The sequence below is a fragment of the Triticum aestivum genome, chromosome 1B (genome assembly GCF_018294505.1).
Source record: "Triticum aestivum cultivar Chinese Spring chromosome 1B, IWGSC CS RefSeq v2.1, whole genome shotgun sequence".
Taxonomy (NCBI): domain Eukaryota; kingdom Viridiplantae; phylum Streptophyta; class Magnoliopsida; order Poales; family Poaceae; genus Triticum; species Triticum aestivum.
Genome location: NC_057795.1, coordinates 130105073 through 130127432, shown reverse-complemented (window position 1 = coordinate 130127432; position 22360 = coordinate 130105073). Strand labels below are relative to the sequence as shown.

The window sequence follows — 22360 nt, the reverse complement described above, 5'->3', positions numbered from 1 at the left end:
TGCTGTCGTTGGTAGCTTGGATTTAAGACAATACTGAGACGCTTGACAGAGTGCTCATGAGCAAAGATTGAGAACAAAGACCCCTAAAACCTAGATAGGGCCCTTTTGTAATCATACCTCACTGATGGTCTACACTGAAGCAGCATCTCATAGGAGAAACCAACCTTTGTTCAAATTTGACTAGGATGGTTACTAAGCATGGCGTCTTTAACATGGGTCAAATTGCTAGGATGATGATCAATGTATTTTCGAACTCAAACTGGGTGTACATAGAAAATGATGCCCACGGGGCACGGGCTAGACTAGAAAGCCAAAAACTGCAAGGCAGATCCATTTTCCTTTCATCAACGTGTCATCCCACGCTTTGTTCGGTTTAAGTTTCAGAATCATCACTTTGTACCAATTTCAGCATTACAGAACGATTTGTCTTCCATCTATAAAATTAACTCTACATTTTTTTTCCGTCTCCGTGTTTTCGTATCATGTGTTCCAAAATAGATCCTTATGTACTACCTCTGTAACCTTTTACAAGACGTTTTTAGAGTTTATGACAGTGTCAAAAAAACGTCTTACATTAAGTTATAGAGAGAGTATAGTATATAATGATGAACTGAGCACATAGCTATTGATCTTCTTTGATGGCGTTGTCAAGCCGAGTGCTGCTGCTCAAACCTATGCTTCCTCCTCGAGGCGCTACCAATCCAGCAGCATCTGCCGTGATCTCCAGGAGCCACCGGCCAAACCACACAGCTCATCTGGGACATGGCCTTCCCCTTGATCCACACTTGGGCGCCACTCGCCATGAAGCATACATGTCCATGCCCATGTCATCATAACAGCGTGATTGAAGACCAGCCATGGTCTTGCTGGGGTTCTGCTCACCGTGAAGGCCATGGTCATGGAATAGCCTTCACTATATTATGTGCATCAGAATCAAGTATGCACACATCAGACGTCCCATTCACAGAGCATTGTCTTCCATCACATCATCCTGATGATCACCGGTAACTGCAGACAGCTGCAGCAGCACATCATCAACAGGAGCAGAATCAGGACGAGACGTGAGTGACCCGATGACGAAAGAATGAACCTCCTTCTCGAGCTCGATCCAGCTCTTGCCGGTATCCTTCCTCAGACCCATCTCCCTCATCTTCTTCATAACCTTCGCTCGATCATCCCATCGGCCTTCTGCTGAGTAGATGTTTGATAGCAAGACGTAAGAAGCAGGGGACTCGGGGTCCACAAGGAGCAACTTCTCAGCCGCGTATTTCCCGATCTCCAAGTTCTGATGGAAGCTACAAGCTCCCATTAAGGCCTGCCAAAGGATAGCACTGTCCTTGAAAGGTCCATCCTCGATGAATGACTTTGCGTCGTCTAACTGACCAGCTCGGCCAAGCATGTCGACCACACATGCATAATGTTCCACCCTTGGGAGGACTCCGTACTGCGATGACATAGAATTCAAGATCTCCAGTCCCTTCTTTGCTGATCCAACATGGCTGCAACCATGAAGTAATGATAAGAACGTGACATCTGTGGGATTGGCACCGTCGGCTTTCATGGATTCAAACAGTTGAAAGACTTCAGAACCCTGGCCATGCCGCGCAAAGGCTGCAATGATCGAGTTCCATGAGATTGAGTTCTTGCTGGGCGTCTCATCGAACACTTGGACAGACTCTTGCAGCTCACCGCACTTTGAATACATATTGATCAGACCATTGCAGACATATATGTTCCTTCCAAAGCACTTCTTGATGACCAGTGCATGGATTTGCTTCCCAAGAGCAATTGGCGCGGAGGCACCGAATGCCCCCAGAACTGCAGAAACCATGTTTGTATCAATGCAAATTCCTCCACCCGCCATCTCAGCGAACAATTCGAACGCCTTCTCTTCCAGTCCATTTTGAGCAAATCCGACCAGAATGACTGTCAAGAAAATTTCGTCAGGCTGCCGACATGCACGGAACACACTCAGAGCATCATCCATTAAGCCGCATTTAGAGTACACATCCATGAGCCCGCTCTCTACATGGAGGTCGGTCGCGAGTCCAGCCTTCACAATAAGGGCATGAATCTGCTTGCCTTCCTTGGCTGCCAGAGATCCAGCGCAGGCTAACAGGGAGCTCGAGTATGTCGCATTGTTGGCGTCCACAGTGCGCCTCATCTGTCGAAACAACAGGATACTGTCCTCGTAGAGCTCTGCTCGAGCCATCCCAGAGATCATCGCCGTCCACGTGATGACGTTCCTCCCTGTCATTCCCTGGAACGCCCTCTTGGCCGAGTCCGGAGATCCACACTCGAAGTAGGCGGTCACTAGCGCGTTCCCGATGGACACCTCGCCCTCAAACCCACGCGAGACGACCAGCCCGTGTACCATGGCACACGCGGGGAGGGACACTGCACGCGCGCACACAGACAGGACTGTGGTGAAGGTGGCGTGGTCGCACGAGAGGCCCGAGCGCAGCATCCGCCTGAACTGTAGGAGCGCGTCGTCGGCGCCGGATGACGAGGCGGCGGCGGAGGAGATGAGCGAGTTCCAGGAGATAGAGTCCCGGACGCGCATTTCGTCGAACACCCTGGCGGCGGCGTCGTGGCGGCCGCACCTGGCGTACATGGAGACGAGCGCGTTCCAGGCGACGAGGACGTGGCGGAGGGAGGGGTGGAGCGGGCATAGGAGGAAGTGGGCGGGATTTTTGACGACGGTGGCGTGAAGGGCGGCGCCCAGGCGGTGGTCGGCGGCGCGGCCGCAGCGGGAGAGGAGGCCGCTGAGGTAGGCGTAGTTGAGGAGCGCGGGGACAGCCATTTTCTTGAGGGTCATGTACATGCTCAGCTTTTATATTAACAATAATAAAAAAATTGCGGGGAAGATTATTAATTTCCGAATAAGAATAATATTGTTACTACTGTACCATATACGATACTGTAAAACATATTTAGGTCAAGTACTAGCTTGAAAAAGAATCTATATTATGAGACGGAGGGAGTATTATTTTTCATCGATATTCTGTACGGTGAAAGAAATAGGATTTTACTTTTTTGCGGGTAAAAAATAGGATTTTACTATTTATTATTTTCTCTCTTGATTCAAATTAAGTTTAAAATTTGTGTGTTGGAAAACTCAAGTTTGACCATTAATTTAACATACTAAATGTGTTTTATCTTTCATAAGAATTATATCATGGTATTCGTATTTGGACAAAGTTTCGAATGATATGATTTTTATGACATATAACAAATATATTTTCATCAAATTAACAGTCAAGGTTAAATCATGCATTCTCGCAAAAAAAAAATTAAATCATGCAGATCACATGAGCAGACGAATACTCACATTTACCAGTGAGCTTTCTAACTTAACGATCATCCCCTTTTGCGAAAATGGCCAAAGCCACTTTCTCCTTGATCCTTTCGACATAGCGGGGCGCGTTGCGGGTCGCCAAGTTGATATTTCAGGCGGCCACCACCTTTGGATCCTCCTCCTCCGGCTCCAGCAACGCTACGAGCGGATCCATGCGGTGGCGGGCGACGAAAAGGGCGGGAACAAGGGTGGAGAGTGACAGCAATCGGCTGGAGAGGGTGGCGATGCGCGGGCTTGATGCGGAAACAATGCAGATATGGCCAAATGTGCGGGCTCCGGGTGGGGATTTGGGTGGACCGGGATTGTTGGAGTCCTACGTGGAGGAGGTCCGGTCTCCCGCAAATCCGCCCCAACTTTGGATTTGGTTTGCGGGATTTTGAACGCGCAGACATGCCCGGGGACGTATGCGGCACCACATTGGATGGCAAAAAAATGTCCGAATGTTTTGCACACGGATTGGAGATGCACTAAGTATGACTTAAAAAGCAAACATATAGTGAATGAGAGCAAAATAACTGCATGTTCATTAATTTGCAGCAGCGGTTCAAATACTGCCTTCGGTTTAGGTGTGGCTTAAAATAAAATGTTACATAAAGGAGGGTAAATGAATCATATTTTCCTGAATTTATGTCGGTAGTTCAAATAGACCATTGGATTTCAGTATTTTGGTACATCTTGTACAACAAAAATGTTGTATTTTTTATCAAACGTTTTGGTTTGCGACATAGTTTGCATCGGCCAATCGGCTACAATGTCAATCGTATCGCTCTTTTAAGACCACACCTGGTCTGAGCACAGTATTCGATTTTTGAACCTTGATCATAGCAAAGAAAATAATCCAACAAAATTTCTGATTTATTGCACTTCTGAGAATTTAAAGAATCGTTTGTTACCTAGTTGTACAAAGGGCGGCCAAGGGCCACAATCCCCCGAAAAATGTTGATGAATGGAACATTCTGTGATTTTAACATACAACATGCTCTAAATGACACCTAAGCTAAAGCTTCCAGCATTGAGATACAACAAAATACAACATGGCTCGGTTTTTGCCACTGTCAAGTGTATTTGCCACCGGGTAGATGGAAAAAACCCACAGGCGTTATTACCATTTTTCGACTGAAACCCCCCATGCTTGGTTTCACCGGGGCGCTCTTGGTTTCTAGGACGGAGCGATAGCAGTTTCTCACGCCCACAGCAGACAATCAACACCCAGTTCAAAGTTTGTCACGGGACTGTCGCCGAAATCCTCGCCTTGGTTTTGGACATCATGGTTTGTGTCGACGTAGGGCTCAGATAAATCCAATGACCTTACAGAGGGGATGGCATGCTCCTTTTGGATATCTGATGACGCGGCCGCTGCTTCTTCCCGATCCAAAACAACGAGGAAGTCATCTTCGAATTCAAATGTCAAGAACTTGTCTTGACAGGCTACACATTTGTATTAACGGTAAGATTGGCATGAATAAGTGGCTTTAGAAGGTTATTCAACAGGAGGCAGCCGGTACTTACTGTCCACTAGATGAGCAAGGTGGTGGATGTTCTTTATCATAGTTCCATTTAGTTTTATGACCTGATAAAATTATTGATTAAAAGGAACATTAGCTGAATGCAAATGCATAAGAAGATGGCTAGAAGTGGAAGAGACAAGAGGTTTACTTGTTGATTGCCCATGTGCTCATACCCGATGTTGACATCGTTCGCCAGTACCTGGACAACATTGATAACTTAAGAACGTGATAACACGCAGCACTAATACTAGTCAATTCATCTAACCACGAAATACAACACACCTGAGATACAATTACAATTTGCTCCCCTTCGAAGGTTGATAGAGAGTATCGTGCCTTCGCCAACAATTTTAACTGTACACAAAGACAAGATATCAATAACAGTAAGAGATTGCAGATCTTCCGAAAAGGTAAGCTGCAGGCAGGATGGTCATGTGGAATGATCTTACCCCTAAAGTATCTTCACACTCTTCCCTGCAAATGAAGATAAATTTACGTGTTAGTAACTACAACCTTTCTGACACCAAGCACGGATTGAAAGAGGAAATAGTTGGTTACTTACTCTATAAATGGTTCTGTTAAAGGCGTGAAGACAAGGCCGGCAACTATCAGGTAAGAAGGTTGACCCCCATCAACATTGAATGGCACCTTATTTGAGGATGAAGAAAATTGTGAAATCGGTGAAATTTTTACATTTCTAGTTTTAGCCCATGAAATGATCAAGGGTTACAGTGTCTTACCAAATGTTTTCTTGGATGCAAAATGGTTTGCACTTTCATGATGTTGCCTCCCCGAATGATACCTAGTTGGGCAACATCACCTGCATACCTGATTAATAAAATAACATTGTTTAGTGCAGTTCATGCTATCATGTTGGAACATTTTATTTTCTTCAGATGTTAAAGGATGTCACTAGTGTCAAATTCATATGATCCACATACAGATTAATGGAACAAAATTGCAATGCCTCAGATGGAAAAGGCTTGTAACTTTGGTATTCAGATCAAGAGGGAGCTTCGTAGGCATTACACAAGGGTTTTAGGCAAATGAAGAACAGTGCACATATAATAAAAGACTGCTTAGTTCTCCATGATTTTGCACTACTGAATCACTAATGAAGGTTCAGAAGGTAACATGAAATAGAAACATGTCAATGGGTGATTGCATGATTTTCATTTTACCCATCCATACAAATGACAGAGAATGTGACATCTATATGCATCTGTACACATGTTGAAACAAAGCCCACTGGTTATGGCTGTCAAAATATAGATTTGTGGTATTGTGCCATTATGAAATTTCAGACCACTAGAAACTGGTGAAAAAAAATGTTCTGCACTAGAACAGAACATAAATAAATTAATAAGGTTAGGAAAAGCACTTCAAGATGATTAAGAAAATGATAGTACTTGTGAGGAATAAGATAAAGCACTTACTTTTGACTTGTGAGGTAGCGGAAAGCAATTCGCTCAGTGGACCGAAATGGTACTGTTCCTTCACATCCTACCGAAACACCATCGAAACTTGTTATCACATCTCCCTGGAGAAAAACAAACACCTGATCAGCTTAAAAAGGAAGCAAATGTAGCAAATACCGTTCTGGTAACTATTAATTCAGAAAGATTCATTTGCGCGAAGAAAACCTAAAGGTAGCAAGTCTATGAACTCCATCTAAGAGATGCAGATGCACTTTACCTTTCGCAGAACACTGCTGGCTGGAGCTGTAGGCTCAACCCGGCGGACAAGAACACCCTTCAACCAATTAAAATGGCATGTTATAGGAGAATAATGAAAAACGTAGAGAACTATTCAGTGGTAAGGACAAAACTGAGAGTAGTTTTCAGAACATACGTTTGTTGGATATAAATCAGTATCTCTTTATTTAACTGTAGCATTTTGTTATGTAGGGAAAATGGGTTATTGTGGTGTAATCTCTACCAGACATAGATAACAGAATCCTACACAACACACTGACTACTCTCTGCTAATACAGATGTACATCTGCATTTAGACAGTAGACACGATACAAAGTGCTGCCGTCAATGACATGGATCTCACCAGAAACTACTGGCTAAACCATATGGAAATACATGTGCCTTTCTGTGTATGAGAGTTTGTTCGAAAATCTCTAATAAATCTCCATATCCACAAGCTGAAGCTGAACACATATTGATAGCATACCTCACTTGAAGGCACCTTCAAGCTTTCACGCAGTGCTGGGTTTTCCAATTTCTGAAGTAGGACGCCCAGGCAAGGAAATCCTGCATAATGTCTGAACACATTGAGGACATCAACTTGAACATACAACAGCAACTTCACCCTCCGAAAACAAGCATCTTATCAGTCATCACACAGTTTTACTAATGAATGCATGTTCGGTGAGTACACATTACGAAAAACTTGTAAATATATTTAGGGGGTGAAAAAGGCTTCAGAAAAATGCCAAAATTAATACAACGCTAAAGTTTAACAGGGAGCCCGACCAAACAAATTTTGCAAGCAAATGAACAGACTGTAATAAGTTATATGTCAATGTATAATTAAGTACTTAAGGCACAGTTTTTGGTTTTGTTTCCAAAGATATATGTACGTTACCTGTGTATTTTCCATTTTTCCGATAGTCATTCAAGAAATGGGATACAACTGTGGTTGGAATAACATATCCAATATTTTCAGCTTCATCTGACCTGAACACCTAAACAAAAGACAGCATGAAGAAAGGGAATAGAAATACAAGATAAACATTCAACAGTGTAGACACATATCTGGGTAAGTACATTCATACCAAATGTACTTAACCATTTGATGTTCATCAAAATTACGCATTAACAGGGCTTTGAGTGTATCTTTCAGGCTTGCTAATAAAAACTTTGGGAAAGATAGTCTTTTATTTGAGTAGAAAAGCAAAGTGGTCATCGCTTACAAAAATGTTAAATGATGCAATTCTAATCCATGATTAAGTAAATCTGATCTGAGTTGATACAGCAAAGCCATATAACCTGGAATTTTCTGAACCCAAAACCAAAACACTTCCCCTCATGTCTAGATGGAAGCCGCAACTATTTTTATTAATAGCACGGTGGCTACCTCTTGAACTTGAGACCTTATGCCTCTGATACCATCTGAGGAAACATTAAACTTGTATTTCCATGAGGCCATAGACCGTATGTACTCACACTGACACACATACTGGTGTGGTAAATAACTAGATATGCAGATAAACCCTTATACAACAGGGATATTACATGGCTAATAAAACCACGACAAGTATTTTAGAACTGAGGGAGTACATCACTTATATCCACAGTTCCACACATCAGCTATGTAAGCAAGTAATCAGTGAAAGTACCTGAAATGCTACTCCAATGCATTCCCCTTGCTCATTAAAAGCCGGTCCACCGCTGTTTCCTGCCAGAAAGCAAACAATACCAAATACAATATCGATGCTTAATATGCCCTCTTCAAAAAAAAAGAGAGGAAAGCCCTTCCTAAAGCAAATCACAAGTTCAAGGTAAAAGCAAACCTGCGTTTATTGCTGCATCAATTTGAACCCCAAGAAGATCTGATGTTCCATGCGCATATGGTGTGACCTGGGCTATTCCAAATGTAAAGTAGTATAAGTGCAACTATAGTAAAGCAATATTAAATGCGAATATCAACATACACCTCTGAAATAATTCTGAATTTACTGTAACTTCGGTGAGTGGCATGGAACAGAATGACCTCTATTTTGCACCCCCTTCGTTTGTTTCATAAGGCATATACGAATTTTGGTCAAACAAGGTCATGAGACCAAGAGAATAGTACAGTTGACCTTTTGAAACGAAGCTACTGTAATTATAAGCCTAATATTTGGAGACAGACGGAGTAACTGATAACTACTTACCTACCAAACTAGTTAAAACTATTTAGCTAATGTTAGAAGATGAGGGTCGTTTTCTGACAGCAACAAAAACTCGTGAGCAACTATTCCAGAAAGACATGTTGATAACTATCATGGAAAGCAGTCTAATTTGTTTCCACATCCTAGAAACATGCGCTGGAGAAAAAGAGAGTATTAGCTATCGAACAGCTATACAAACATACAAGGAGTCGAGGACTTTTTGGATAGCTGAGAAATAGGGCAATCATTGTATGCATGAAACACCATCACTTTTCTCCTTGTTAGGGGAAGAGTCCTTTCAAAAAGTGCAATGTAAAGAAAACTTAATGAGCCAAGAGATAGCACCTCAATGCGTGATACAACGCCTTTTGTCACAGATATAGTGTCTCCACCAAGAGGATACCCGACAACAGTTACTGAATCCTGAGATAAACCATCAGAACAATGTCAGATGGCAAAAGAAATGGAAAAATGATATATCACTCAATATCAACCCAGTATTGTACATATCTTTACAAATGTAACTACAAATAGTACTCCCTCCGTCCGAAAATACTTGTCATCAAAATGAACAAAAAAGGATGTATCTAAAACTAAAATACGTCTAGATACATTCCTTTTTATTCATTTTGATGACAAGTATTTCGGGACGGAGGGAGTAATAACGAAGGCCTGGTTCATTTGACGCTACTGTCACTTTTTCAGTAAGTACATGGTACATTCGAACGTTACATAGTTAATTACCTGAAGACATGGCAAACGACCAAGTTGAAGTGGTTCTGTACCTCGCCAGAACTCTTCATTCTCGACAGAGAGCATCGCAAGATCACATTCTGTGCCTCTAGCTAAGACCTGTAAACTACTTAATCAGACAACCAAACCAGATTTTGGAAGAAGTTAATTAAAGTTGCAACTAATAACCAAAAATCGTATTTCAAAAGATATTAGTAACATTAACTAGTAGCAAACCTTTCCAAATGTTAGACAATCAAATCATCATCCGATGAACTTATTATTTTCTCTTTAGATTTGTAAGCAATCCTATGTGCCTACTGTAGAGACTCAGACCTTACCAATCTAGAGGAATGTGGCCAATCAAAAAAATTGGCAAGCCAGATTTGATATGCGCAAGAGAACATAACAGTAACAGCAGGATTCAGGAGTAAGAGGTTTACTCATTGGTGAGGGAGTGTCTTATATAAGAACGCTCTAAGCATGTGCCGATGTTCAGGTAATCCAGATTATGTGAGCACACTTTTGGATAAAATGTCGATAAAGCAGCATAGTCGTAGGGAGAGTACCTTGGCGACGTACTTTTTGTCATCTCCTCTTCGCTTTACTTTAATCTGTATATAAAAGAAGACTTAGTTTAATATTGTAAATGGCATAACTAAATCATTAGCCGCCAAAAACAAATGGTACAACATATTGAATTATTGTCAGAACTTTTGAATTAGTCTACTCTAATCCGTACTGGTTATTCAAAACTCCAAAACTAAATAATCCCAAAAATTTCAGAGAAAGCAATTTAGAGTCAAAATACATGTTAATGGTTGAACTGAAACTTCACAGTTTTAGAGCCACGACAAGATTTTAGCCAAGTTGGTGCAGTTCTTGCATTACTGGAGCGCCTCAGAGCTGAAATTAGCTTCATTCTGTTTACATCCCATGCTATGATGTGATCATGTGGATAGTACACCCAGCTAAATAAGAATATAAGATTTTTTTTAGCCAGGTTTCGGGACAACTTACAGGTCATTCAAACTAAAATCAGTGACATAATTGATTGTTCTGCCTAAGAAGAATGTTAGGAAGCAATGCTTATTCAAAAGAAGGTATATACAAAAATGTGGATCCAAAACTCTGTTATAAAATAAAAAGAAGAAATTCATAGGTATGTCTAATTAAGTAAGCACCTGGGTGTCATGTTCAACGCAATGTGCATTTGTCAATAGTTTGTTATCACCAATCATAAAGGCACTGCAAAAGAGATGTGTATTAAGATAAGCAGAAATTCTAAATTCAAGACACGAGGATCACCACTAAAATTATAATTGAAATGAGTGACTGCATCCAGATATGCAGATAAAGGTTAAGGTATAAAAGTGAGACTTGCTTGTTCAAGACTTCAAAAAGGATGCCGGCCTTTCAGAATGAAACAACAACCAGATATGTGTTACAATTTACTTGTGAAGTTGTCCAGTCAGTTTGTGAAACATAACACAAAAAAGGAACACTACATCACCCATCTAACATCATTAAATCAATATATCCCTAACTGCAGCATATTGAATCCAAATGCTTAAAGCCAGTACCCTTTCCCATCCACTCACTAAACACACAGGACAAGGGATGTCACTCAATAGTCAGTGCCGAATATAAAAAGGTAAATGAAAAGAACTACCATAAACAATCTGAAACACTAAAGATCTGACGTCAGATTTTTAGGCATGGCAAATCTGATGTGTTCATGGCAATTTATGTTGGTGCGATGATGGCAAATTTAGTTTGCAAGCACAACAATTTTCTAACAAAAAAATGAATTGAGGTGGATTTGCCGTGCTCGCCAACTAAACTTGCCATCCTCGGAGAACATAATTTGCCATGAAAATCGTTTGATATGCCATGGTAAATAAACTGACGTGAAATTTGTAGCGCAGTCCTAAACAACGTAATCAACTAATCATATATAAGTATGAGGCCAATACTTGCCTCCCAGTGCTTGAATGTTGCCTTTGCTTCTGCCAAGGAAGCCCATAATCAGGTCTAATATGAGTGCAGTAGACCTAACAAGAGATCAAATAGTTAAGCCTGACAGACATGGTTAATAAAAATAAAGCACAGACTACAACACAAAATCAAGGTAACATGACCTTTTGACTTTGATCAGGCTAGAGCACTATGCTTGACAGACATACTTAATTACTTATACACACAGTACATTTATAATACCATAAGCAGCATCTAGCACAGATATCAAGTTCCCTCACTAAACTAGCATTGTCTAGCATCATTGACAGCCAGGACATATTCTTGAGACCCACCTTAACAACAGCATTAAGGAATTTGTCCTCTTCAAGATCCTCGAAATCAGCAACCTAGCACAGCACATAGTTAGCAGAAAATACATGCAACTTATGATGTCATCGATCACAACACTGAGTGCGACAAAAGAGTTTGCAGCAGTTTACCACAAAAAACAGAACATTTGTGGATATAAGAATTGGGAGATATTAGTGTGATTGGTAACAATAGCTAATATGTCCACAGAAATAGATCACAGGGCAGTAAGAACGCACATTAAGGATCTCAGAGACGCCGAAGGAGAATTGAGAGATTCTAGACAAAAGTGTAGGCATGAGTAATTGCTGCAAAGGTGAACTTACATGGCAAACAAAAGGAAATGTGGCTCTATCAAATGGTGAATCCGGCAATTAAGACTGCAATGTTCAACTTGCATACCCCGAAAACAGATACATACGACAATGGAGAGTACTGAATTGTAGTACGAAGCACCCACCCAATCCAAACAGCAAAACACTACCCTACCCTGCTTACAGAACCAGGAAGCAATTCGATACTACTCCATCCGTCCCATAATATAAGATCGTTTTGCAAGCTAAACAGAAATGGGTATTTTGAAATGTTGTGTTTTACATACAGAAATGTTGAAATCTAGATGGAGCCAATTGGAATGTCCATCCTAAATTGGAGTAGTACGTAGTTCTACTTTAAACTCTTAGCACTGTACAATGTGGACAACCAAAGACATGAAATTTCATTGCGCTTCGTACCTGCGACTCCTTGAAGTCGACGGAAAGCCCCTTATCCTTGCGCGTTGACGACGCCAGAGAGCCCCCTCCGCCGCCACCGCCGCCTCCGCCGCCAATGCCACCGCCCCGCCGCTTCTTCGACGCCTCCTCCACCTGCGAACCACCCCAAACGAGACCCAGCACGTCAGACAAGCGGCCCCTCGACCCGTTTCTCGGGGACACGGGCGGCCAACGAACGGAAGAAGCGCACCTCGTCGAAGCGGCGCGTGACGCGGCGGGAGGCGGGCGGGTGGCGCGGCGCGCAGGCGACGGCGGGGCGGAAGCGGCAGGAGCATGACGGTGAGGAGGAGGCGGAGGTGGAGGGGAAGGGGAGGGCCGGGGAGGCGAAGAGGGCGGCGAGGGCAGCCATTGCTTCTGCTGCTGCTGCTGCGCGTGCTTGGAGGGCGCGGTTTGATTGATTTGGGTTTCCCTCTCGCCGCGACGAGGGAGCTCAGCTCCTTATCCTCTCTTCAGCAGAGCTGAGAGAGAGTGGAGCAAGCAGGGGGGGCACGTGCGGGGCGCGTGAGATAAGGGATTTCGTAAGGATAACCGGCCGGAAGGCCCAGAAGTACCGCGTACCACCAGTCCACCACGTTGGTCGGTCCATTTAGCACTTCCTCTACTTCCATTTCTATTTATTTTTCCTTTTTTCTCTCCATTTTTTGTTTTTTCCTTTTTTATGTTTTATTTACATCAAAAATGAAATCCTTATGTGTTCAACTTTTAATTTACTGTTATATAAAAAAAATCCCTTCTACAAGTTTTTTTTATTTTGTGGGTAATACATAAATGATTTTTCAGAGATAAATGCACAGTTTTACTTCACCTTTTTTTATTCGTCTGTTTCCCTTTTGATATTTTTTTTGTTTTGATGTGCATGAGTATCTATTCTGAGATACAAAAACATTTATTCTGGAAGAAATTAACAGTTTTTCCACGCTACTAACATCCTTTTGAGATATATGAACATTTTTTCAGACATAAGAACATCTTTAGGTAAACACATGCACATTTCTTTTTTCAAATACATGGATATTTACTTTAATATACATGAATATTTATATTTTATAGAAATCCATATTTCAAAAACAATTTATAAAATTAGAAGAAAGCAGACATAATTTTAAGATTTATAAAAACTTAAAAAGTTAAAACATTATTTCTCAATGGGTTGCGCCAAATCAACATGGCAATAGGTACCCGCTAGCCGCGAACCCGACAGGTAAAAGCCCTATTAGGGTAAGGGTTTGGAAAAATTAATTACCCATGGTTTTATAAATGGGAACAAATATACCCATCAGGTAAGCCAAGTACAAGTATGGGAAGGCAATACCCATACCCGTGTATCCGCAGACCCATATGCTTATTCATTATGATAGTTAGGCCCTATATGTGTCATCCACTAAAAATGTGAAAACCCTAGTGTTGCTTTACCCAGCCGCAGCCTCGGCCGCAAATCCCTCCCCGTACCCCTCCCGCGTCGTTAATCACACCACAGAAACTCCCTTGCCCCCATCTCTCTCTCTCTCTCTCTCACAACAAACCCTAGGGGGAGGAGCCACCGGCCGCCACCGTCGGCTGCCTGCAGCGATGCGACCGACCACCTCCCTCATCTCCTCGTCTCCTCCCTTTACTCCACGCAACTAGCAGATCAGACCATCTCCTGCCTCCACCTCTTGTCCTCCACCTCATCTCCTCCACGTGAGCACCACCGGGCTGCAGGAGCACCTCCTTCTGCCACGCATCGAGCTCCAATGGGTAACACATGTTGAAATGTTGCATTTTCCATACGAAAATGTTGAAATGTTGTGTTTTACGTACATAAATGGGTATTTTTAAATGTTGTGTTTTACGTACAGAAATGTTGAAATTCTAAAATAATAGATGAAAAAAATGTGAATTTAAAGGTGACTGTGATGGGTATTTTTACCCACTATTACCTGCAACCGACTGGGTACGGGTATGGGAACAATATGGAACCCGGGATGCATGTACGGGTTTGGGAAAAAATATTGGGATGGGAGCAGGTTTGGGCGAGCATTACCCGCACCTGAACCCTGCACGTGCCATGTTGAGCGCCAAATATGGACCATGGAGAAATGCTTCAGGCAGAACGGGCCCTTCTTCCTGCAATGGGTGGCAAACATGAACTTCCCTCCTTTTCCGTCTGAAGTCAAATGGATCAACCCCAAATAAGTATGGACTGCTTTTGTAGTTTTATTTTTTCTATGTTATTAGTTTGTCCTTGGTTGTTATCTACTTCCTAATTACCTTTGTATTATCAATTGTATCTATCTTTGTAGCCTTGTAGGTTTTTACTTTTCTATTATATTATTTTATTCTCCCCATTGTTATTCCCCCCTTTTTGTAAAGTCCATTTTGTTTGTTTTATCTTTCTGTTTTTATTTATTACATTGTTGTGTTTACTAGTTGAATATTTGTTTGTTGTTACAAAATAACAAACTCAGAAAAAAGAGTCATTGATCAAAATATCACTGTATGCAAGGTATATGTTGCATGCGGCTTATTACAACATTGCAATAAATACCATCTTTTACTTAAGAATAAAAATAATAGGGGGACTCATACTAAAATTCCAGGTGAACATGATTCAATCTGTAAAAAAGTTTACCCTGGTATGCTTGACCAAAGAATATCACATGACTTGAGATATATATACGAAGGAAATATGCCCTAAAGGCAATAATAAAGTTGTTATTTTATATTTCTTTATTCATGATAAAGGTTTATTATTCATGTTAGAATTGTATTGATCAGAAACTTAAATACATGTGTGAATACATAAACAAACACTGTGTCCCTAGTAAGCCTCTACTAGACTAGCTCATTGATCAAAGATGGTTAAGGTTTTCTAACCATGGACATGTGTTGTCATTTGATAACGGGATCACATCATTAATGATGTGATGGACAAGACCCATCCGTTAGCTTAGCATAATGATCGTTCAGTTTTATTGCTATTGATCTCTTCATGTCAAATACATATTCTTTCGACTACGAGATTATGCAACTCCTGGATACTGAAGGAATACCTTGTGTTCTATCAAACCTCACAACATAACTGGGTGATTATAAAGATGCTCTATGGGTATCTCCGAAGGTGTTTGTTGAGTTGGCATAGATCAAGATTAGGATTTATCACTCCGAGTATCGGAGAGGTATCTTTGGGCCCTCTCGGTAATACACATCATAAGCTTCTAAGAAAATACCTAAGGAGTTAGTCACGAGGTGATGTATTACGGAACGAGTAAAGAGACTTGTCGGTAATGAGATTAAACTAGGTATATAGATACCGACGATCAAATCTCGGGCAAGTAACATACCGATGGACAAAGAGAATTACGTATGTTGTCATAAGGTTCGACCGATAAAGATCTTCGTAGAATATGTAGGAGCCAATATGGGCATCCACGTTCCGCCATTGGTTATTGACCGGAGAGGTGTATCGGTCATGTTTACATAGTTCTCGAACACGTAGGGTCCGCACGCTTAACGTTCATTGATGACATAGTATTATATCAGTTATGTGATTTGGTGACCGAATGGTGTTCGAAGTCCTGGATGAGATCGGACATGATGAGGAGTCTCAAAATGGCCGAGAGGTAAATATTGATATATAGGACGATGGTATTCAGACACCGGAAGTGTTTTGGAGGGTACCGGGTACTTATCGGGTCATCGAAAAGGAGTTTTGGGCACCCCCGGCAAAGATACACTACAAAAAAATACACTTCCGTGATGATACATGTTTGTCACAGTAGGTCACGTTTTCTGTCATGCATGTACATCCATGACGATTTTATGACAGAATCAAGATAGTCATACATGTGCTGTCGTAGAAGTGTTCCATGACACTACCAAAATTATCATCATGGAAGTGTCCACTTCCATGACGATAAATCGCGTGTCATAGAAGTGCTTTCGTGAAGGGTGACCGACACGTGACATCCACCGAAACGGCTCGCCGTTAAGCTATTGGGTCCGGTTTTGGATCCGATAACTCATTAACAGCCCGGACCAATGGTGATTTTCCACGTGTAAAATTCTCATTGGCCAGAGGAAACACGTGTCTGCTCCTCGGTGGGCCAGATGTCGCCCGTCCATTGGAGGAGATATGCCTATGATGTGTCGACACGTGGCAGGGCCCAACAGAGGCCCATATAGGTTAAAAAGGCCGGCCTAGTCAAAGGCCCGTAGTACATACTCAGGTACTAGTGGGCCAACCCAATAATGGCCTGTTTAATAAAGGCCCATTTATGGCCCGAAGTCAGATCTGGCCCGTTAATTGTTCGCCGAATGTTTGGGCCCAATTACAGCCCAGTGACTTTCGGCCTGCTAGAGGCCCGATGTAGACATGGGCCCATTTCATCCCGGTGTGTCTTTCGGCCTGGGAATGGCCCGTGCTGCCCATTGGCCGTATATGGTCCGACGCGACATCCGGCCTACCAACGACCTGTGATAAAGGTGGCAACAGTTTAGTCCAACGTGACTTTGGGCCTGTTAAAGGCCTGTCGTATAATTCGGCTCGTTGATGCATGTACTAAGCTTTCGGCCTCTTAAAGGCACATGATATCAGTGGGGCAACTAAGGCCTGAGATATGTTTTGGCCTGGTAACGGCCCGTCATATAACTGGGCCAAAAAAGGCCCGGTCTACATTTCAGCCTGCTGAAGACCCGTCGACGACTAGTGAAAATTGAGGCCCAACATGCATTTCGGCCTGCTAAAGGCCCATGGTTTCTTTTGGGCCGTAACAGGCCAGTAGAATATTCAGCCTGTCAATGGCCCAATGCTACGTGGGCCAAACTAAGCGCTGGATCCACAAAAGGCCCAACTAAAATTTGGGCCGAATATATGCCGGAGTAAGTTGTGGGCCTGGCGCAAAGTGTGAAGGCCCCAATCATTCAGCCCCAAGAAAGATGCAGGCCGGCCCAATTATGGCCTGCTAAAAACCAAGCCCGTTAGAGATGAATGTTTCGGCCCGGTCGACTACATCAGTTTTTTTTCAGATAGCGAATGATAGCAGTAATTATTAGGAATTAAGTACAAACCTACTCTATACAATAAAGAAACTACGTCATAGTAACTTAGAATAAACCTACACTATACAATAAAGGATTTATGGTATATTACATCCACTGGGCTTCGCCACTAGTGATCATAAAGCGCAACGAAGAAGCAGATTATAAAAACTGGGCACCATTGCAGCATAACAAAATAATACGGAACCGAGACCACTTCCAAGACAATTCAAGAAAGGTTAGCCTTGCGCGGGAACTATTGCGCAAGCTACTGAGCAAGGCTGTGAGACTGGCCTAGCATGTCGGTCATAGCTTCCAGGTGTAGCTGTTTAGTAATGAGGTTCACATTGGTGTTCTCCGCAATCTTTCTTAGAGATAGGACTTCAAGTCGAAGTTGAGTTGCAGAATGCCTTTCTGCTGGAACTTGGGACTGAAGAAGTCAAACTGATCCAGACAGTGAATTCTGTGAGCTTGTCTGACTGCTAGTCTTAAGTAATTTGAACACTGCATCAAGACAAGACTTTGGGGTTGTCTCGCTATCTTCAAGATGTTTTGCCTTCTTTGCTGCAATATATGTTGGGTTTGTCTCACAGCCTTCAGCAGACTTGTGCATGCCATCAGGCATATCACCCTGAAACAAGCAGAGAGATGACATGTTTTGCACATGTATAAACAAATATGATAACTGTGCTATCAATTCCATCCAATTTCAAATTAGAAAATAAAGAATAAGTTCAAAATATCAATAGCATAATTTGGCATTGTTCATAATGCAGGGAGCTTCACCACACTACTGGATTACCATGTCAACATAACAAGCATAGATGAAGGGTAAAGACAATCATTGTATCTATTTTTGTTAATGTGCATGGCATGTTGTTCATATCATCAGCCACATCAGTAAGATAAAATAGGAGACGACAAGGTGCAAACGTGGGCTGCTTCACCACACACTGGATTATAGATCCACAAAAAACAAGCATACATATAGGGAATATTGAGTAATGTGCATGGTATGAATAAGGAATTTGGTTTTACAAGTAAAACTTGGAACTTACGGTTCTTGCAAACATGCATTTTGATAAAAAAAACAGCAAACTAAACAGCAATAAACGATAGGGAGTATGAGCAAATTAAACAACAGTTGAGGATAAAGGCTTTAGAAGGACTGACTTACATTAACAGTTAACACCGGCTTTATAATGCCCTTATCCATGTCAAGGGAAGGATAACTCAAGAATTTCAGCACATAATCTTCTTCATAAGCATTGCCTATACTCTACATTTTGTAGAGAGTAATTATAGATATGATAATACTGTAAGGGATAGAGGATAATGAAGATAAGATGCAGATTGATGCTACATAATCAACTACCAATCCCTGGAAGTACAAGCGTTACAGGAAAAAATGTACTGACAAGAGAAATGGGCTACACTTCTGCACTGGCATTGTCTGTGTATTCAACTTCTTGGTAAGATTAAATATAGATCTGATATTTTTTAGTAAATGGTGGGCGAGGGAGATAAGATGCAGAATGGTACACTATGAACCAATCCCTCTTCCCATAATACAAGAGTGTTTTGAACACTGGCGTACTGTACAAAATGTTCTTATATTATGGGACGGAGGTAGTAGCTGTTAATGTAAGTAAAGTGATAGACGATGTTCAGTCCTTACAAGAGGACTGCAAAGCTAAACCTCTTCAAAAGCATTGGGTTAATTCTAAATTTATGTAAGAGTCCATACGGATCTTATAATATCCACCAAATGGACGATAACGAGGCTAACATGTGCAGTGATGCTACATAATCAAACAGCTATGAAAGTAAGTATGGTCATACAGGGCAAGTGGTACTCACTAGAGCAATGCAGTGTGCAGTATAGTTGTGAGATTTTGTGGTCCCTTGAGAATGAATGTTCTTCTGCTAACAGTTTTCGTACTAGTGAGACGTTAAGGCAAATGCAGAAATGTAGTTCAAATTGTGATGTGATATCATAGACAGTACCTTACGCTGCAGATGAGACCAATGTGTAACAAGATTATTCCAGTCACTATCAGATAAATGTAGCACCGGAGACTTTACAGAAATTTCGTTTAGAGGCTTGCCATCGAAATGCGCTTGCCTCAGGTAGGAACGATACTTCATCAACAAGTGCTTGAAAAGCGCAACCAACCCTTGCTCGTCTTGACAATCCAGTTTGGTCCTCGCCTATTTAAAAGAATGAAATCTCGTGTCTTCTGTCAGCAGAAACATATGCAGTAATTACCATGAATAACATTAGTACATTACTTACACGTAAGTTGTGGAGGAAGACTAGAATTGTTCTGTGTCTGCGGTATAATCTTCCATGAAGGAAATATGCGCACAAAGTTCCTGACAACAATATAAGCTTCGTCTTCTAAACTGGAAAGAAATGGAACAGGGGTCCTATTTGCTGCAATTGGGGCTCTCTTTGGTTCGAAAAGGGATTTGGCAACTGGATTTGGTGTACTCTTTGCTGGAATGGGGGTTTTGCATCGTAGAGCTGGTGCTATGTCAACTGGCATCATCATACTGTTTGCAGTAGTTGGGGTCTGCTGAGTTGGGGCATCAGAAATGACCAGTGTAGTAGGGCTAGAGTCTGCTAGAGTTGGGGTGTTTTATGGGTCAGGTGATATTACAACTACAGCTAATGGGCTATTTGATTTATCAGGTGTCACTACCTTTTCCAAATACTTTGCTTGTGCTCCTCTGCGATCAGCAATTGCCCTCTTCCTTTTGAACGTCTGATACACAAGAACAACATTTGAATGGATAAATATGGTATGATGACAGATGGAATATGTACTGAAAATGGATAGGCAAGGCATATTCACATACACGATGTGTAAACTAAGCTATAATGGCAGTGCAACAAAGTAGAACCAATGCAAAGCATCAGTTGCAAGATATGTGCGACCAATATAACCTTGGAAAGTTAGAGCAAGCACCTTGATGGGTGAATAAGATAGGGCATCTGCCTCTGACTCGTCCACTAGGGAGCTAAATTGACTTAGGTCTCCCTCTAGCTCAGAATCACTGTTAGGATCATATTCTGAGCATGAATCTGTAGGTGGAGAGCATTTGCGCTGCATTGCATCCAGACTTGATTTCAGTCCCTTAATGCCAAGTTTGGCAGCCATGACATTGTTCTGCTTTATTCTTTTCATGCACGCAAGCTCATAATCATTATGATGCTGCTCAGAATCTGAGATTCATGAAAACATAAAAAGTAGTCAGATTATCTATGGAATGCATTGCGGATTCAACTCGAAGAGTGTCTCCCTATAAACCCCTGCATATGCAAAGTTCACCCCCCAACCGTGCTGACCAGACCACACACAGAAATACAAACCCCTTATGTCTCTATAACAGGCAGACACACATTTCAAAACTGAAGTAGGAACATTAGAATCATATCAAATTCGTATTTAAACAAATAAACTAAGGAATTATGAGTGGCATAATGTTTTGCTTCAAGGCTGGAGTGTTGGTAGTGCGACACAAAGCAAGTAGGCAGATTGTACTCCATGTAAAATATCGTAGCCTATGTAAAAGCTGGAAATGACACTTTCTTTCTATACAATGCAGTGTTCGTTGCCCACACATGATGGAAGAGATCACATAGAGAAATACTATTCACTCATGTCTACAGTTCCAGTATTTTGAAATAGTGTGGTCCACCCTAAAATAATATTGACAACAAATATGACAAGGCAAGCATAGATGTAGTGAATCAATCATTTACTTCTGAGCTTACTAGGACAAGTATGCAGAATTGTAACTGCAGTAAGAGACCGTCCAAAATCTGAATCAAGAAGTTTGTCTAGCACTTATTGTTTGCAACTAATCGATTGAATAATTGGATATCATATCGAATGAGTAAGAAAGACAAGTAAATTTGTCAACAAACCTGGCCTGCAGTAGTAATCTGGGTCAACATCACTACGACCAACAATCCAAAATGACTAGTGTCTGTTCCTAGGGCCGGAATTTTGAAACCTTGTGAACTTTACAGGTACTAAAGATTACTGAAATACATCTGAACCATTAAGTGTAGGTAGCACTCAGCACACAACAAACCCTAATGACAATCCTGCCTAATGAGCAATGAATCAATTAGAAAATGGGTGACGAGGAGTGGCTGCTGAGTGTTGAGGACGTATCCCAGGATAAATCGGGTTGGCTTAGTGGGTGCTGCACGCCTGAGCCCTGAACGGACTGGGAAGGTAGGCATGGCGGCGTGCCCGGGCAGCGGTGACGCTGTTGGGCGAGTGGCCCCTGACCTCCTGTTAGTCCGGCATCTCCTCCTAGAGTCATGTCGTCCGGGGACGACAAGTCGTCGGCGAGGCATGCGGCTGGGGGCGAGTAGAGATTGAAAGCGCGCAGTAGAATAGAGGGGAATTGGGGCATGGGACGACCCAAAATCTCGGGGTGGGCCGCGGCCCATCGTGGGCACCCTATAGAGATACACACCCGAGCAGCGAACATGCATTTTCGAAACTAAATTAGGAACATTTATCTGACCAACTAAACGACTCTATTTTAATAATATCAGATTCGTATTTGAACAACTAAGCTTGTTTAGCTTGATGGGTGGAGCAGTGCTATTATGACACGAAGCACGTATTCTGATTGTATAGTGATCATAAAAGGGGGAAACCCTAAGCATTTTTTTTAGCAAAAGAGGGTTTCCCCTCCGATTTCTATTAAAGAAACCATCACTGAACCAGCATGA

At 41.9% G+C, this 22360-nt stretch overlaps 2 protein-coding genes across 2 annotated transcripts; both read right to left on the bottom strand.

Moving 5' to 3' along the window:
• Positions 1-303: 303 nt before the first annotated feature.
• Positions 304-2789, bottom strand: LOC123111898 (pentatricopeptide repeat-containing protein At3g05340). Its single transcript, XM_044532781.1, has one exon. It carries the CDS (start codon positions 2612-2614, stop codon positions 962-964), a length of 1653 nt encoding a protein of 550 aa, XP_044388716.1. The 5' UTR covers positions 2615-2789; the 3' UTR covers positions 304-961.
• A 1403-nt stretch (positions 2790-4192) lies between these two features.
• Positions 4193-13061, bottom strand: LOC123111884 (protease Do-like 2, chloroplastic). Its single transcript, XM_044532762.1, has 21 exons — positions 12773-13061; positions 12544-12675; positions 11794-11847; positions 11462-11535; positions 10666-10729; positions 10051-10095; positions 9494-9601; positions 9095-9172; positions 8390-8456; positions 8216-8274; positions 7462-7561; positions 7048-7127; positions 6562-6618; positions 6303-6406; positions 5607-5694; positions 5429-5514; positions 5316-5340; positions 5149-5220; positions 5015-5065; positions 4868-4928; positions 4193-4786 (listed from the first exon to the last, which is right to left on the bottom strand). Exons 1-21 carry the CDS (start codon positions 12929-12931, stop codon positions 4542-4544), a joined length of 1809 nt encoding a protein of 602 aa, XP_044388697.1. The 5' UTR covers positions 12932-13061; the 3' UTR covers positions 4193-4541.
• Between the last annotated feature and the right edge of the window lie 9299 nt (positions 13062-22360).

Bases quoted from the DNA above. Each gene is read 5' to 3' on its own strand.
- LOC123111898 (XM_044532781.1), bottom strand. From the start codon at position 2,614: ATGTACGCCAGGTGCGGCCGCCACGACGCCGCCGCCAGGGTGTTCGAC.
- LOC123111884 (XM_044532762.1), bottom strand. From the start codon at position 12,931: ATGGCTGCCCTCGCCGCCCTCTTCGCCTCCCCGGCCCTCCCCTTCCCC. The intron at 9,602-10,050 runs GTACTCTCCCTA...AGTAGTTTACAG, and splicing joins ACAAAAAGTACGTCGCCAAG to GTCTTAGCTAGAGGCACAGA. The intron at 8,457-9,094 runs GTGCTATCTCTT...GGAATAGCCCAG, and splicing joins GCGTTGTATCACGCATTGAG to GTCACACCATATGCGCATGG.